General features: G+C 38.3%; 1 protein-coding gene across 3 annotated transcripts; it reads left to right on the top strand.

Moving 5' to 3' along the window:
- The first annotated feature begins 1,245 nt into the window (after positions 1–1,245).
- Positions 1,246–17,736, top strand: TGDS (TDP-glucose 4,6-dehydratase). Of its 3 annotated transcripts, none has more exons than XM_043581576.1 (12): positions 1,246–1,488; positions 3,683–3,749; positions 4,728–4,796; positions 6,676–6,766; positions 9,126–9,268; positions 10,517–10,615; positions 11,668–11,727; positions 12,940–12,983; positions 13,614–13,779; positions 15,151–15,209; positions 15,639–15,736; positions 16,982–17,736. In XM_043581576.1, the coding sequence occupies exons 1-12, from the start codon at positions 1,403–1,405 to the stop codon at positions 17,065–17,067; spliced, it is 1,068 nt and encodes a 355-aa protein (XP_043437511.1). In that variant the 5' UTR covers positions 1,246–1,402; the 3' UTR covers positions 17,068–17,736. The 3 variants fall into 3 exon arrangements, with proteins under 3 accessions (XP_043437511.1, XP_043437521.1, XP_043437531.1); XM_043581586.1 differs by having other exon boundaries at positions 1,270–1,488; positions 9,126–9,187; XM_043581596.1 differs by lacking the exon at positions 15,639–15,736 and having other exon boundaries at positions 1,272–1,488.
- Positions 17,737–18,023: the final 287 nt, after the last annotated feature.

Below are 18,023 nucleotides of genomic sequence, written 5' to 3'. Positions count from 1 at the left end.
ATGCTCCCGTGACCTTCCTGAGGTGGGGGAGTGGTCAATTTAGGGTGATTATAAAGGGTAGGAGAGTCTGGTCAGATAAAACCATAAGTATCCACTACAATATATTTTGGTCCTCATTCCATGTGCGTACATTCTTTTGAAAGTGTTTATTTCAGCCCATGGTATTTAAAAGGTGAGACTGGATCTAATATATCATTAGATTGTATCCAGTTTTTCACTACTACATATAAGCAATATAGCAATGAACATATTTGTGTTTATTTGCAATTATCTATATTATACATCATGGAATTTGGGGATCATAGGGTATGTACATTTGAACTTTTCATATATGTTACCACTTTGCCCCTGAAAAAAGTTGTAACAAATGGCATTTCCACATATTCTGCGTATTCTCATTCTTTTTAGACTTTGCCAACACATTACATGAAAAAAGAAAAAAAAACAACAACCAACATATCTATTCATCTATTCAACAACATTAACTGATCATTTATTCTGTCCCAGGCCTTGTCCCATGGCCTGGGCATTACGGCAAAAAACAAAACGGAGCCCCTGACCTCATGGAGCAGTATCAATGAGCAGTTAATTGACATCAATGACCACTATGTAGAAAATGAAAGAAGGATAAAGTAGTTCTGCAGGGCTGGGGTAGAGCTTGCTATCTTAATCGGGGTGGTCAAAGAAGGACTCTCTAGAAGGGTGACATTCAGGCGGAGAACTGACGAAGTATCGGTAAAAACTAGGCAGACATCTGGGGAGAGGCCCAGGAGAAGTAGCAGACCTGACAAATTCAAGGAAGAGCGAGAAGGGCAGGCAGGCTGGAGCATAGGGATAAAGAGGGAGTGTAAGGGAAGAATCTAGAAAATATCTTTACCACTACGGTCAGCAGCCTGCGTTGTCGGTAAAAATATTAACAAAGTAAAAGGCATTTTGCAATTCTAACCTCCTATTTTCCACACTTTGCAAGAAGAGAACGCCTGTTCTCAGCTCAACTGGTGGTAAACAGTCGGTGGAGATCGTTGAAGTACAAGAATGAAAAGAAGGTAATCATTCATAACTCCGACATCTGCGTATTTAAGTAAAAACCCGATCCATACTGGTGTCACTTGTCACGAACCGTACCAGACCTCATCTTCCCAGCCACCCCAATTGCGCTTAACCCGGTGGGTTTGAATGGAGAAGAGCTGCGCCTGCGCAGTAGCGCTGCGCCGCCCGCTCTCCCGCGGGCCCCGCCCAGCCTGCAGTGGGCGGGGATAAGTCGGCCCAGCTCCGGAAGCTGCTGCTGCCCACCCCACTGACGTGTCGGGGCAGCGAGACGTGTCGCGAAGAGTCACGGTGGAACTTACCTACGGTGTACAGATCTGGCGCTTTACGCTGCTAGGCACTGCTGAGCTGGGAGATGTCGGCTGCGGGCAGGGCGGAGCCCTTGGGTCCTCCCGGCAGCTTTGCGAAGCGGCTCCTGGTGACCGGGGGTGCTGGTTTCATGTAGGTAACGGCGTCGCTGGCCGAGTAGTGGCTCCCCAGAAACCCCAACCTTTTCCTGCACCTCTACTTGCTCTTGGCAACTTGGGACCAGCTTAGGGGGCCTGAAATGGGAAGGGTCTTAACGCATGACTAGGATCAGCCTACCTTCTGCCATCAACCCCCCCTCCCCGCCCCCCGTCCCCGCCTCCGCTTGAAAAGTCTTGGTTCCTTTGAAACTCCGACTTCTTTAAGATGCTTCCCAACCAAAACCAAAGTGCTGTGGTACCGTCTGTCCTCTTACCTGGCCTGGGATGCACCTGTCACTCTTCTGAGTGCACCCACGTTGCAGTAAGCTTCCTCCACTGCCCCAGCCTCCAGCCCACCCCTTCCGTACACAGGCCTTCTACATATAGGCGCCAAGCAACCATTTTTGGGTTACAGTAGCACATTCATTTAGTTAGCGGGCTTTAACAAACACCCCTCTGTTAGTGCTTTGACCTGGACTAGATGTGTGATGGCTCTTTACGTCTCACACCCATATTCAATCAGTGAGTCCTCTTTCACTACTTTCAAAGCAAACACTTCTCACACCGCCACCCCACCCCCCCGCCCCGCCCTCCTACCCTAGTCCACGTTACTGTCTTCTTCTGCCTAGATTACTACTGTTACTTCCCAATTGGTTATACTGCTTCCACTCTTGTTCCCCTAAAGTCTGTTCTTCCCACAGAAGTCAGTGTTTATTAAGTAAATAAGTGCATAGAGTTTTACCCTAGTGGTTCCTGTCAAACTTAGAATAAAATCCAAACTCTAACATATCTACAAGACTCAAGTGTCCACGCCCTACTTTTCCAAACTGATCTGCCATTCTACCTCTTTGCTTTTCTGTGCCTGCCACACTTACTCTTTTGGAGTTCCTGTAAACACCTGAGGCCCGTTCCTCCTGTCTTGAGGCCTTTGCACTTGCTTCCTCTTTGCTTAGGCCGCTTGCATCACTCAATTCGGATGGCTACTTAGACATCACCTCCTGGGCGAGGTGTTACCTGGCCATCTTATCTAAAATAGCCCCTTTCTCAACTAATGCACTAATCACTGCCTGAAATTATATTGTGTGTTAGTGTTTACTTGCTTATTGTCTGCATCCCCACTCTAGAATGTAAACCGATGAGGGCAGAGATGATTGTTTTCAACCAGTGTTTATAAGAATGCCTGGCTTATTTTACAAAGGTCTTCAAAAGTTGTTGAACGGATGAATGCACAGGTACCAACAGGAAACTCCCAGTGTCTAGTGGAAGAAGAGAAACATGGGAATAACCTCCCCCATTAGCACCTTAAATAAGCTCTTCTAATCTGATTGTGATTTGGAGGAGGGTACCAGACAGGCAGGGGTTACTTAATGAGAAGAGGAGCATAAAAGGGTGGAACTTGTGTGAGAGTGCTGGTCCTGGAAGGGCAAGTCCTAGAAAATGCTGTGAAAGGGCCGTCAGGTACAAAAGTCTGAGTTCATAATTTGGTCAAGGGCTGCCCTTGTTCCTGGGGGCCCAGTGTTTTAGTGTGTATGAGAAAACCTGGTGAATCATCTCACTGAGATGCCTCCGGTTCCACTTCGAGGTCCTCTGAAGCCAGGAGCCACTATGGCTATCCAATTCAGGATGGCCTCAGCCATTATTAGCCTTGGAAACCCATGTTATTCTGAGGATGCTGGTTTACACCACTAAATTCTTATACCAAGAGATAGAAATTGTAGTAGGGGTGCTGTGAACATAGACAATTCCTATGCTCATACTAACTTAATTTTTGCATAGTTATACCTAAAGTCCCTTAAAAGGTACGTGATAGTTTCAGTCTATCTGGACTGACCACCACCCATTGTATTTATCACCCTGCTTTACTCCCACACGCAAAGCACAAATGGACAAAATCATTTGGTCAAACTAATTTTTTCTTATACCCAGGACCAGTAAATTCTCTTTTCCCCACAGTGCAAAGGCATATCCATATATCGATGCTGATTATTGATGATACTGTTGAGAAAGTTAGTGAAAAGTGGAGGGGAGTATGTATTCAGTATCGCTATGTTATTTCTGTTATTTTGCAGAAACTGAAAAGGTATCTTTGAATAGTTTCCTAATACTCGACAGCTTAGGGTAATGTTTAGGAAATGTTTAGTTTAGGGAAAAGGTTAAGTTTTCTAACAAAATATACTTTTTTCTTACAGCGCATCACATGTGATTGTCTCTTTAGTACAAGATTATCCGAACTATATGATCATAAATCTAGATAAGGTGAGTTTTATAAAATGAGTTTCATGCCCTGACATTGATGTACTTTTTTAAATATTAAAATCTTATGCTGATATTTTAGTTTTTTATTTAGTCATTTGAGCAACTTAGGGGGCCTACATAGTCATGTGATCATGCTGTATTTAATCTTAGTCCATTTAAACTATAAACTAAAGGTTTTAAGTGCAGTATTTTTACCAAAAGAAAATCTTCAACCCTAAATTTAATATGTAGTGTAATCTTGTGATTATTAACCTTTTTTGGAGTTGGGATACTCTGTTTATTTGATTTTATCATTGTTTTATTTGATTTTGTAACTGCCACCTCCTGGAAAATTACATATTTATTTCTTAAAGTTAATGCAGTTTTGAGAATTTTTCAGTAATAATCGAAGTCTCCTTGGAGAGTCCAAAAGCCATGATTGGTAATCACTGGAATTTTTATTTTAAACACAAGATGCAGGTAGTTACCTTAATGTCATAAAACATAATACTAATAGTCCATAAACAAAGAATAATATGTGGGCCTTATCAATTTTTGCCTACCTTACTATCACGGACAGTAATTTTTTCCCCATCTGTACACTGATTTACCAACAGTTAACTCAGGAAACAGTGTGATCAGTCATAATATGCATAACACAGGTGTCTTTGTTTTCAATTACTAATTCCTTTGCAGTAAGAAATGGTAAGCTTTTCTGATGGTTGGAGGCACATGTGGGCAGGAAAATTTTTTAAAGGAGGGCTTTCTACAATAATTTTTTTGAATTTTAAAAAGGTAGCAGAATTACACTTTTTAAAATACTTTTTTTTAACATATCAGAGACTTCTAAAAACACAAAGAGCAAACACTTTAAGAAGACATGTTCTTGTATTACAAGCAGAACATCTATAGTCTTTAAAATAAATTGATGTTTTATAGGAAAAGCTATTATCATTTTTTCTGTTGTTTCTCTCCCATTCCTCACTTACTTATTTTAAGCTGGATTACTGTGCAAGCTTGAAGAATCTTGAAACCATTTCTAACAAACAAAACTACAAATTTATACAGGTATGAGAGTTTTCTTATAATTATATAATTTTTATACTGTGCCTCTTTAGCCATTCAGACATTCTGTCTTTCTACTTTGCAAACTTGTGTAATGTAAGCATGGAAAGTATGCTTCTTAAAGACCTTTTAATTTCTAGAAGTACAACATGCTACAGAGAATGCCACTTTTAAATCGATACCACATATAAAGCAGCATGTGACATTGGGCATGTCGGCAGATCTATGGGTAGCTGATTGAACTTAAATGGTTTGTTATTTTTTAGGTCCTTACCAGCCTTCTTGATAAGGCCTTGCTGGGATTTAAAGAAATTGGTGTAAAGGGGAATGTTACTCAGGCCAGGCAATAGTCAAAAAGCCCACCATGCAGCCCCTGGGATAGTCTTCTCTTATGAAGGTGGATTAACTGGCTCTGGAAGGCTGATTCTTACTGGCCACCCTTAGACGAGTCCAAAGTATAAACCAGAGAGTCAGGTCATTGACTTGCAAAGGGAAATTTTAATGTCAGATGAAACTATTTAACTCATGATTTGTGGGGGGGGGGGGGGGGGGGGGGGGGGTTGTTTTTTTTTTTTTAGAGATATTCTATAAATTCTTTTAAAAAATTTTTATTTAAAAATTTGTGGGGGGGACACCTGGGTGGCTCAGTTGGTTAATCATCTGACTTCGGTTCAGGTCATGATCTCAAGGTTTGTGAGTTCAAGTCCTGTGTCAGGCTCTGCTGACAGCTTGGAGCCCAGAGCCTGCTTCAGATTCTGTGTCTCCCTTTCTCTCTGCCCCTCCCCCACTTGCACTCTGTCTCTCTCTCTCTCAAAAGTAAATTAAAAAAAAAAAAGTTTAAAAATTAAAAAAAATTTTTCTTCATTTTTATTTATTTGAGAGAGAGAGAGAAAGAACATGTGTGAGCAGGGGAGAGGGGAAGGGGGGTAGAGAGAATCCTAAGCAGAATCCATACTCAGTGTGGAGCCCAGGGCAGGGCTCGATCCTGTGACCCTAGGACTATTACCTGAGCCAAAATCAAAAGTTGGATGCTCAACCAGCTGAGCCACCCAGGCACCCCTACAAAGTCTCTTTTTAACCACAAATCGTAAAGAATATACTGAGCAAACATTTTATAATTCTGTTCTATATGAAAGTATTTCAGTCATTAAAGAATTGTTGAGAATACGTATTTTTAGAAGAATTAAATATACACACAACATCAAAAGTACTCATAATGAGGCACCTGGGTGGCTCAGTCGGTGAAGCGTCCGACTCTTGGTTTCAGCTCAGGTCATGATCTCATTTTTGTGAGTTTGGACCCTGGGTTGGGCTCTTCACTGACAGCTCAGAGCCTGGAGACTGTTTGAGATTCTCTGTCTCCCTCTCTCTCTGCCCCTCCCCCACTCACTCTGTCTCTGTCTCTCTCAAAAGAAACAAATAAACTTAAAAAAAATATTCACAGTTCACTTAGTTGTGGTAAAATACATTTTTCAAAATGTCATCTGGTTGTCATACTTTAAACATATTTCAACAATGGTTACCTTAAACTTAAAAAAAATATGTTTAAAAAGTTTCCTGTTAACATAGTGACCTTAGGTTGGCAGGAATGTTACGGGAAAAAGCCAGCACAGTTTTTAGTAGTAGTTGGTGCTCAATAAAATATTGTTTTAGAAACTTATTTACAAGAAAGCCATCTTGAACTGAATATCTTATATCCTAGGATGCTGGAGAAATACATCATTACTATACTTACTTGAGCCTTTGGTTGAATTTTCAAGATATTCCCTATTCTCTCTATTCTCTATTTTTTTATCATTGTTTTGGTTCATGTAGTCAAATGGTTATTACGAATGACAGTGCTCAATGAAACTTAGTTTTTTCATGTTTGCTTTTTATGTAGGGTGACATATGTAATTCTCACTTTGTGAAACTGCTTTTTGAAACAGAGAAAATAGATATAGTGCTACATTTTGCTGCGCAAACACATGTAGGTAAGCATTGTTTTATGTTACAGTTATGATGGGAAGATTTTTTTCCCCAGTGACTAGCCCAAATCAAAGTCCACCACTGAGGTTGAATAAGTAGGTACTTAATATATATGTCTTTGAAAGAGCACATACCGTGCTCCCCCAGGAGAATAGGACAATTTTAATAATGTAGGTTGAAGTATAACCTTGAATGCTATCTTAAAACTTTCAGTTTAACCAAATTCAATACAGTGATTACTTCTGGGGAGATGGGCCTTCAACTGCATTTTTTATGTTGTTTCTTAAAAGCTGGGTGGTAGGTACACGGTTAAACATATTATCATTATCTATACTGTTATGTGCATCTGAGATCTCTTCTAATTGTCTAACATCTCATAATTTGAAACATACCATACATTCAGAAGAATTTAGAAGTAAAGTGAAATGAATAATGATAACGTGAATACCCATGTAGCCATCACCTAAACAAAAGATAGTGTTGCTAAATTCTCATTAGTAGTAGTACTCTGCCTTATTACCTGATTTTAAAATTATCATTTCCCTTGGTTTTCTCTACAGTATATCTAGGAGATTATTCTAAACAGGATATAGAGATATTCCTCATTCCTTTTTATTTTCATACACTCCATCGCAAATATGTACCCCAGTTGGGTTTATTTCCTACACATTGCTATTTAAATGGCACTGCAATGGATGGCTTTGTGCCTGTGTCCTTGTGTAGTGTCCTTTTGTATGTTTGTCAATTGATGTTGGGTAGAGATTCCTAGAAGTAAGAATTGAGAGTGGATTAGTTTGCTAGGGCCCCCATGACACAATACCACAGGCTGGGGGGCTTGAACATCAGAATTCTATTCCTCACAGTTCTGGAGGCTGAAGTCCAAGGTTAAGGTGCCAGCAGGGTTGGTTTCTTCTCAGGCTTGTGTCCTTGGCTTGCGGGTGGCCACATTCTCACTGTGTTCTCACCTGGTTTTCCCTAGTGTTTCTCTGTGTGTCAGAATTTCTTCTTTTAAGGACACCAGTCATGTTGGACTAGGGCTTACCTGAATGGTGTTGTGTTTAATTACCTCTTTAAAGGCCCTGTCTCCAAATATAGTCACACCATGAGGTACTTGAGGTTAGGGCTCCAACATGAATTTGGGGGGAACACAGTTGAGCCTAATAACCAGGATTGAGGGGGTAAAATCATATGCAGTTTGCCTAGATATTGGGAAGTTTCCTTCCTTAGGGGTTGAAAACACTTTGCATTCTTATTCCTAATGCATGAAGTATCTTTCCCCTATAGCTTCACCAACAGAAGTTATTGTCAAACTTAAATTTTTGCCAATCTGGTAGGTAAGAAGTGGTATCTATCAGTTTTCATTTTGGATTTTCATTATTATAATTGAGGGTGAGCATCTTAAGCTTAACGACCTCTGTATTTCTTATCTAAACTATTTGTTCATGTCTCCTATCCATTTACAATAGGGTTATTCCTTTTTATTTTCTTATAACTTCTTTATAAATTGAATATACTAGCCCTTTGTTTCTGAAAAGTTTAAGTATTTTCCCCAGTTTGTCATTTATTTGTATTTTTACTCTATAGATTTCTGGTTGTTTTTTTCTGTGTAAGAGCTTTTATGTAGTCACAGTTAGCAGGTTTTTTTCCTTTTACATCTGGATTGTGAGTCATATTTAGTAAAGTTCCCCTTATTCCCAGGTTATAGAGAATCTATTCTTCAAAGTAAATTTATTTTCAAAAATAATTTATCTAGCATTTATTGTTCTTTCAGCAATAGTAGGTTGATCTGAAAGCCTAGCCCTCTATTAGTAGAAACTAGATGTTTCAAATTTAAGAACAATTTTAAATTTAGTTTTTTTTTTTTTTTTAGAATAGAAGTGTTTCCTGGGGCACCTGGGTGGCTCAGTCGGTTAAGGTTTCTGCTTGCTTTCAGCTCAGATCATGATCTCATGGTTTGTGAGATCGAGCCCCACATCAGACTCTGTGCTGACAGTGCTGACCTGCTTGGCATTCTCTCTCCCTCTCTCTCTGTTCCTCCCCCACACATTCTCTCATGCGAGTGCGCATGTGCACCCTCTTGAGAAAGACAGAATAAACAAACATAAAAAGTAATAGAATAAAACAGTGTTTCCTGCAAATTTAGCACTGATAGTTTTCTAGGTTCTAAGAATTCACATGTACTTTATAATTTCGGCTTAAAGCAATAGTAAGTAGCAATGTGTTTTTGTTATTTTTTTAAACTATTACAGTTGTAGTGAATGAAGAGAAGTGAGTAGAACTTTCCTTAAACCTGAGTCTACTGTTTGGTGTTTGTTTTGTCCCCTGGGTGGCATTGTTCTAGCTTTCTCTCTCTCTTTTTTTTAGATCTTTCATTTGTACGTGCCTTTGAGTTTACATATGTTAATGTCTATGGCACTCATGTTTTGGTAAGTGCTGCTCATGAAGCCAGAGTGGAGAAATTTATTTACGTTAGCACAGATGAAGTGTATGGAGGCAGTCTTGATAAGGTAAGCTTAGAAAAGTATATGTTTCACCCACTTACCATGAACCATGAAACAAATGTGTCTTATTAAAACTTACTCTGGGGGCGCCTGGCTGGCCGAGTCTGTGAAGTGTGCGACTCCTGATTTTGAGGTGGTGAGTTTGAGCCCTGTGTTGGGTGAAACAATTACTTAAAAATAAAATTAAATTAAAATTAAAATAAAAGAAGTAAAACCTACCCTGGGCTTTTTCATCCTCTCATTATGCACACTTATAGGACTCTCCAAACTATCAGTTCTTTGTGTCCTCTCTTCAAATCAAATAATACCAGCCCAAATGGCAACAACCATCTAGTCTCGGTACATATTTATATGTAATTTGACTGACGGTATTTTTGCCAGAGAACAGCACGTCCCGCCTTTCTGTCCCAGTCCAGACATGATGAATGTCATTCCCACGGGCCAAGCAGAGCATACCGCCCACTCTCCTTCTCTTCCATTCAGGATAGTGCATCGGAATGTCAAGGGGTGCATGTGAAATTATTGTAGCAGCTAAAATCTGTTCTCCTTTTTAAATCACTTGTACATATTATGCTTCCTATGCAAAAGATGGCTCCATTTCATCTATATTTTTCACAGTCAGTGTTTGCAGTGACCTCATTCTGTGTTACGTTTGTATGAAAACACATAAGTGAAAAAAAAATCAAGCGGTTTGAAAAAAACTTGTAATAAAAAAGCAGACCCTGACCACTTCTCCTCAATATCCAGTCCCACCCGTGAGAAGCATTTTCAATTCTCTTTGCAATCTTTATGAAGGAACCCTTTTTTCTTCTTGTGCCCTGTTATCCTACATCAGGTCTGACACAGGAGCCAGAACAATTTTTAGAATATAAGTCAGATGATGGGATTACTGTGCTCAAAACCTGTTCACATTGTTTCAGTGACCTTCAGGGTTCCACAGGTTCTGGCCTCCCTCTAGCTCTCTGGCCTCAACTCCCATTTCTCTTCCCTCACACTAACCTCCTTGTGGTACCTTTGGACGCACTCTGTCTCAGGGCCTTTGCACTTGTTGTTCTCTCTGCCTGCCTTATAGGGTTACTGTGAATGCTACCATATAAAAAACGCTTAGGAAAAATGCCAGGCAAGTAGTTGGGGTCCAGTAAATGTTTTTTAAATGTAGTAATTAATATTTAAGGTTTGTGATATGTTTTCTGATTTTTCTACTTAGAAACTATGCATAATACATATTTATTAAATGCATCTTTTTAAAATTAGGAATTTGACGAATCTTCACCCAAACAACCTACAAATCCGTATGCATCATCTAAGGCAGCTGCTGAGTGTTTTGTACAGTCTTACTGGGAACGATATAAAGTAAGAACTGATTTCAGAAACTCTTGAATAATTTTTCTTTGGACTTAGGTGTTAAAACTCCAAGTTAGATTAGCAACATTCCATTTTTAGAGTTAAAGACCTAGATTGAGCAGTTTATATACTAAGGAGTTTAAAATACTTATTTCCTATATTGTGTGGACAAAGTAGGACCTACTTCTTGTTCAGTTCATCATTTAAAGGAATAATTTGTGGGTGGCTCAGTCAGTTAAACATCTAACTCTTGGTTTCAGCTCAGGTCATGATCTCATAGTCATGGGATCGAGCCCTGTGTTTGGCTACCTGCTGAGTGTGGAGCCTGCTTGGGATTCTCTCTTCTCTCTCTCCCTCTGCCCCTCTCCTGCACTCTCTCTCTAAAATAAACAAAAATTAAAAAAATAATAAAGCAATAATTTGTATACATTTTTTCCTACTTCAGTGATACATAGAGAATTAGAGCTGTAGGGAAAACCTGGTTGGAATATCCTGATTCCCAGAATCCTCCGGGTGAAAGAAGACAGAGGGAGGGCAGGTTCCATGACCTACCGCATGCTCCTCTCTGCATGATTCACCTCTCTTGGCTCCTCGTGAATGGGAGTTGACATTCCCTTGCCTTTTGTGTTCCATAACTTTGGCCCTTTTCCCATTTGTGGTAGCTCCTTTTATTTGTAAGGGTTGGTGCCTCAGAGAAAGACAACTTGCAGTTTCACATCCTAACCAAACCTGAGGTCCAAGATAGAGTCTCTGAAATCATCAGGTAGAAATTTCTGTAATTTTTCTGCTGTCAAACCTAACAAACCTGGCCCTATCTCTCTTCATCCTGCACTTGTCCAAGTAGATATTCCTCTTTTTCTTTTTGGGAACCTCTGCCTTTCTCTGACTCCCATCCTCTCCTGTCTTTTCAAGAACCTTACATTAGAAAACTGTCCCTTCACTTCTGTCCTTAAGATGTGTGGGGTTACTTAGCTGCAAGTGCCCAAATTTTAGAACTGTTTGTCTTTAGATAATTATTACAGTTGGACCTCTTATTGCATTAATGTTGACAACTCTTTAAGTTTCCAGCTGTCATCACACGAAGCAGTAATGTTTACGGACCACATCAATATCCAGAAAAGGTACATTTTACTCCTGAATCCATAGTGTGCTTTAGTGATCGTAGCTTCTCATCATTTAAAATAATCTCTCCTCAGTATTTGTCCAGAATAATTTCTGCTGTAATTGTACATAATTATAAATGCTGTATAGGCCAAAGGCAAATCTCATCAGGTTTAGAGTCTGGAGACCTGAGTTCAAGTCTCAACCTGACAGCAGCTGGTGTGACCTTAGGCCCTTGGAGCGTGGTTTTTAAATTGAGGGATAATGAAAATGCTCAGAAAGGACTTTGAAGGATCCAGAGAGATGACCTTCTGAAAATGCCTTGTACTCGGCAGGATTCGGAAGCACCATAGAGTACTGCCATTGCTCCTGTCCTGGCTGCTGAAGACTCCTTCCTGGTTTGCAGTCTAGAAATTTCAGAGCTAGTCAGAGCATAATGCGGGAAGCTGGTACAGAAATTTGTCTCTCCATCAGCTGGCTAATCATTCCCTAGGTCCTCTTTATTGTTGGCTGGCCTGAACGTCTTCCAGAAAGTAGTACAAGTACTGAATAAAGAAATGTAGTTAAGAGGCTGAAGACACCGGGGCAGTTGGTTCTGTATCATTAAGCCCAATTTTAAGTAACCATTGCTTTCTCTGCTTAAATTTGGAGATAGGGTTTTCCACTTTCCAGCTGGTTGCATTGATCTCTTAACCCAAAGAAGGGGGCCGGCCGGGTCATGATCTGCTGGTCTTAATATCTACTTTGCTTAATTTGGGGAGTATCTTTCAGAGGTGCATTGTTAATTTAATAATATAGCTCGCCCCGTTTAACATAAATTTTCTTTGAATTCAGTGTCACTGGGATTTACTTTTTATTAATTTCACAAGCGCTGAGTGTAGGTGCTGTATGCAAAGCAATGAGTAAGATCCGATTCCTGCCCTTAATGAAATCCGAGGTGAACTTTTGTGATGACAGCGAACTGTTCATGAAGACTTCTGAATTTTTACACTATGTGTCATTTTGTCTTTATATTCGTCTAGCAGATAACTTATCTTTGTGCAATAGGAAGCTATCTTAGAGTTCTTTCACTTGTCAATATTATCATAGGTTTCTTCTTGAACTGGTAAGAAAAATTAGAATTTATCCCTATGTATAATTCTTAATAATCATCTTTTAATCATATGATGAGTTAGATTCATATGGATCAGTGAATTTCCAATGTCTGAAACAATATTTAAATATTCTTTTAGGTTATTCCAAAATTTATATCTTTACTACAACACAACAGGAAATGGTATGTTATCATTTACCTTTGTACCCATATGTTTTTCTGGTACATGGATAGTATTCAGTGACAGCCAGTCTTGAAAATCACAAAGTCTTAAGAGTTGAAGGCCGTAGGATTGAATGTTTCAACAAATTTACAAATTCCTTCTACAATCGATGTGACAGATTTTTAAATAATTACCATCTGTTATCCATCTTTGTAATTTACTTACTAACATCATTGCAACCTTTTTTTTATAACTTCAGTTCTTAAATAATGTATCCTAGAACTTTGAATTTTAGCATTAAAATTTGACATCTATCTTTATATAATTTTTTTCAGAGGAATTATTTAATTCACAGAGCTATATGGATTTCTTCAAAATTAATTTAAGGTAGAAAATTGATGAATAACTTATTTCTCAGGGGTCATTTAGATGCTTGCCACTTTCCTGCTGAGTGCTGAAGGAGGTTTGGAGATCATTTACAAATTATGATAAAATTTAGAAAAGTCTTGAGACTTTGTGTTGTCAGTAAAAGATTTCTAGGATCTCATGGCAATTGGCTGCTCTAGAATGTACACAGTCATTTTGGTACCTTGGTTTGGGAGAGCTTACATTTTTATACATTGTGATTCCCTTTCATTTCATCTTTTTAGCTGCATTCATGGATCAGGGCTTCAAACGAGAAATTTCCTTTATGCTACCGATGTAGTAGAAGCATTTCTCACTGTCCTCAAGAAGGGGAAACCAGGTGAAATTTATAACATCGGAACCAATTTTGAAATGTCAGTTCTCCAGCTTGCCAAAGAACTAATACAACTGGTATGTATATATTGCAGAAAGGTCGTGTTTTCAAAATTGTCACTAAATTAGTGGTAGTAATCACTAAGGTAGTCAAAATCAACAGTTTACAGTTTACTCAGTTGGAAAGTAAACATGTAAAAAAATGAAATGTACGTGAAGATATGTCATTATTTGAAATTATGTCACTCGTTTATAACAGCTTTTCAGGAAAATAAAAATCCTAACACATTAAATGTAGATACTCATTATAACAAATATCTCAATATCAGCAATATAAACTTGTATGTGCTAGTCTTAAGAATCAGTGATATATAAATAATTGTAGTTACGAGTGTAGGTACGTATTAATGCACATCAATATAGATCTCAAGGATTCAGTGTATAGAAACTCTTCCTTTATACCACTCTCAGAATACTCTGGACTCCAACCATGTGGGCCTTCCACACCAAGCAGTGCTCAGACACAAGCTGGGTAGCCTATAATTTAACTCAGTTCTGACATTATCTGCCTGGAAATAGCTTCAGATGCCATAGGTTAAGTAAGGGCTCAGTCTACAAGACTATCCCCTGCTTCAGATGCCAGTCACAAAACCTGGTTGTCGCCTGTGCTTCTGACCAACTGACTATAAATCAGAGGTACTTTGCTAGAGTGACTCACAGAGTTCAGGAAAACAGTTTACTTTCTAGATGGCTGGCTTCTCACACTGGGTGTGACTCCGGAATAGTCAGATGGAGGAGCAGCCTGGGGCCAAGGAGGAGGAAAGATTGTGGATTGACCATGTTCTCTGGGCATATCACCCTCCCAGCACCTCCATGTTTTCAGCAGTCCACATGTTCTCCAAACCCCATCCTTTAGGTTTTTTATGGAGGCTTCATTAAGTGGGCATGATTGGTGAAATCATTGACCACCTGAGAGTAGCTCAATCTCCAGCGCTCTGAACATGTGGTTGGTTCCGTTGGCAACCAGCCCCCTCCTTAGGGGCTTTCCAAAATTCACTCATTAACATAAACTCTGGTGTGCTTAAAAGGGGCTTGTTACGAACAGCAAAAGACACCTTTATCTCTCATCACTTAGGAAATTCCAAGGGTTTTAGGAACAGGGATAAAAACCAAATATATATTTCTTACTATAAATCACAGTATCACACTGAGTAATAACCAAAAGTCAAAAAAGTTAATTTTTTTCCCATAGTTTATGCAATGTGTATTTTTGCTGAGCTTCAGATGGAATTTGGGTTATAAAATATAGGAAGTGTACTAAAATGCTGTTCATTTTAGCTGTCTCCCCCACTTTGAAGCAGTTGTTCTTCCAGTCTTTTAAATCAGCTATGTAATACTTTTGTTATTCTCTGGTCTTATTTTGTAATACGACACAATCCATTTTCACAGATCAAAGAGACCAATTCAGAGTCTGAAATGGAAAACTGGGTGGATTATGTTAATGATAGGTGAGTAATAAGCTAAAACATTGGGGAAAAGTTGTGAAATCTTAGATACTTATAAAATTCTAAGATATGTTCACTTAATCAGAAACTACCATTATCTCTCTTTAATTTTCTGCTATAAGAACATAGGAACCCTAATAAGTTTATGTGTATTTATTTATTCATTCATCAAACATATAGGTATGGGCTGCATTCAAACCCAGATCGTGGCTGAAATCAGAAAAGGATAAGCCACCGAGAGGGTTCAGCATCTGGGATTATAGATGATTTTTTTTTTAACATGTACTTTATTTTACAAATTTTCTATAATAAATTCAGGGAGAATTTTTTTAAGGAAAAATGTGAATTATGGTAAAGATTCATGGACACATATTATTTACATTTGTAAATATATATCCACAATGTCATTTTAAATCTGTTTTGTTTTCTAAGACCTACCAATGACATGAGATATCCAATGAAGTCAGAAAAAATACATGGTTTAGGATGGAGACCCAAAGTGCCTTGGAAAGAAGGAATAAAAAAGACAAGTACGTTATGAATTGATCCTTTTGGGGGAGATTCAGAAAAATTTAAAGGAAAAGTAATTTATTTTTAGAACACTCTAAATTCAGTAGAATGTTATGATGAATCCTTTCCACTTTTCAAAGTGTTACATTTAGTATGTTTCCAGCCATAGTAATCTATTTCCTAAGCATCTTGAATTTCACAGACTGACTTCTGATGAGTCTTCCTGTGTCTCATCAGTGTTTGTCAGAAACCTATTTCATTGATTCTCAGGTGCAAATTTGTCACTTTTTTCACATCCTTTAAAGGTATGTGGTTTAAAGTCACGAATGTCTTATTATTATTGCATCTTTCTTTCTTTCTTTCTTTCTTTCTTTCTTTCTTTCTTTCTTTCTTTCTTTCTTTCTTTCTTTCTTTTCTTGGTAACATGTAAAATAACGCTTACAGGTCCATTTTAACCTCAGTGGCATCTTAGATTTGATGACATCTGGACAGTTGCAGTCTTTGAGTGTCTGAAGCCTTTTTTACATTGAAACAAACAAAATTTAGTTGTGTGAAGAAATGTCCATTAAAATAAGTGTATAGAATCTGTATATATATATGTTAAAGTTTGGTTTAAAAATGTATTCATGAGAAAAGATAAACTCACATGTAGAGAAAAAGTCTTCATTCGGAGCTTGACATACAGAATACTTGTGTTGAATTTTTGAAAGCGAATTCAAAGATAATTTATCATTTTTTAACTAAGAAAAACTTTCCTGATAATATAACAATATAAAATGACTTTACATATTAACAGAAGAAAAATCACACCTTCTCATTGTGCCTGGAATGCTGTATTGCTACATTTACTTGAAAAAAAAAATTACTTGTCCTATAGCTTTAAAACCAGTGCAAATGACGTATCTCTCCTTCTCCCTCAATTTCTTAAAGTCAGAATTTCTTCAGCACTTATACCAGCACATTCAGTATTGAATGACTTTTGAAATTAAAAACAAACAAACAAACGATAACCATCTTTTAAATCTAAGTTTTCGGGTACTGAAACATCTTGTGATTAATGACCTTGGTTGGTTGAAAATCAAGCTGTTTTCATTAGGCATCCCTTTGGCAAGACTGATTCTTACTTAAATTAAGAATCTGAGTACAGTTAGCTGAGTGGCTGATGGGTAAGATTTTTCTGACTTAGCAGGAACTCAGTAAATGCTGGTTGACTGGTGTTTAGTGTTTTGTTTTTTATTTTTGTCCTTTGGTTTTTTTCCCCTCAGTTGACTGGTACAGAGAGAATTTTCACAACTGGAAGAATGCAGAAAAGGCATTGGAACCCTTTCCAGTACAATCACCGTTTGTATAGTCAAGACAGTTTTCAGAGAAAGAAGAAAATTATCCTACCTCCACAAGCCATGGGAAACCAAGTGACCAAAAGGTGTCCTCTTTTCTTTTGGAATTAGATTCATGACTTTTTGCATAAAATTCAAATGCAAAACACCTCAATCTTTAGAATGGTGTGGTGCTGGCATAGGATTTAAATTTCAAGATTCTTTCCAAAAACCTTTCTCCTGAAAGTTAGGCACCAGAAGGCCTAGAAAGACCTTTCGTAGGAAGGGGCCAGGAAAATGGAATCTCATGGTTCTGAGAACAAGGACCGAGCCCAGTTCTGCGCTGACGACAGCCTTCGCGGGCCCTAAACTCAGTTGCCCGACCTTCCCCACTGCCTACAAAGTCTCTCAAGTTTCCATTTTTAGGCAACATAGGATGAGCTGTCTGTCCTCATTCATCTTGTTTATTAAAGGTCTGATGTGCTATAATTGCTTTAAAAGTGGAACAATGGAAGCATATCTAGCACTTTTTAACTTTAGATAATTTTGTAAAATTAAGTTAAATGTTTTTTAAAAGAAGGATGTAGTTTTTACATTTTCAAAATCAGTTGTTGGACTATATATGAGTAATCTCATATGAGAGATTTTTATCATGTATTTGCCATTTAAAATGATTTTATTTATAAAAGTATCACTATTGTAACGTATTTAATGTAGAACGTGCTTTATTTTTACTAAGGTATGTTTTTATTTTGCTGTAGAAAAAATTTTTAAATATCTTGATTAAATACTTTTAATTCCTCTCTCTCCTAAAGACTTTAAGATGGCTTGAAAAAGCAGCTGACTGGATATTGCATTGAGAAAGGGTGAGGAGTTCAAGGTTGTGCCCAGCTTTCTGGCTTCCGTGCATGTGTGATGACTTCTTTCCTCCATGAGGTGGAAAGCTAGGTCATTCACTCACAGGTGGTTAAAAGTAAGAGGGGTAGGGGCG

The sequence above is a fragment of the Prionailurus bengalensis genome, chromosome A1 (assembly GCF_016509475.1).
Source record: "Prionailurus bengalensis isolate Pbe53 chromosome A1, Fcat_Pben_1.1_paternal_pri, whole genome shotgun sequence".
In the NCBI taxonomy this organism is placed as follows: domain Eukaryota; kingdom Metazoa; phylum Chordata; class Mammalia; order Carnivora; family Felidae; genus Prionailurus; species Prionailurus bengalensis.
The sequence above is the reverse complement of the archived record's forward strand: the minus strand, read 5'-3'. Positions and strand labels throughout refer to the sequence as shown.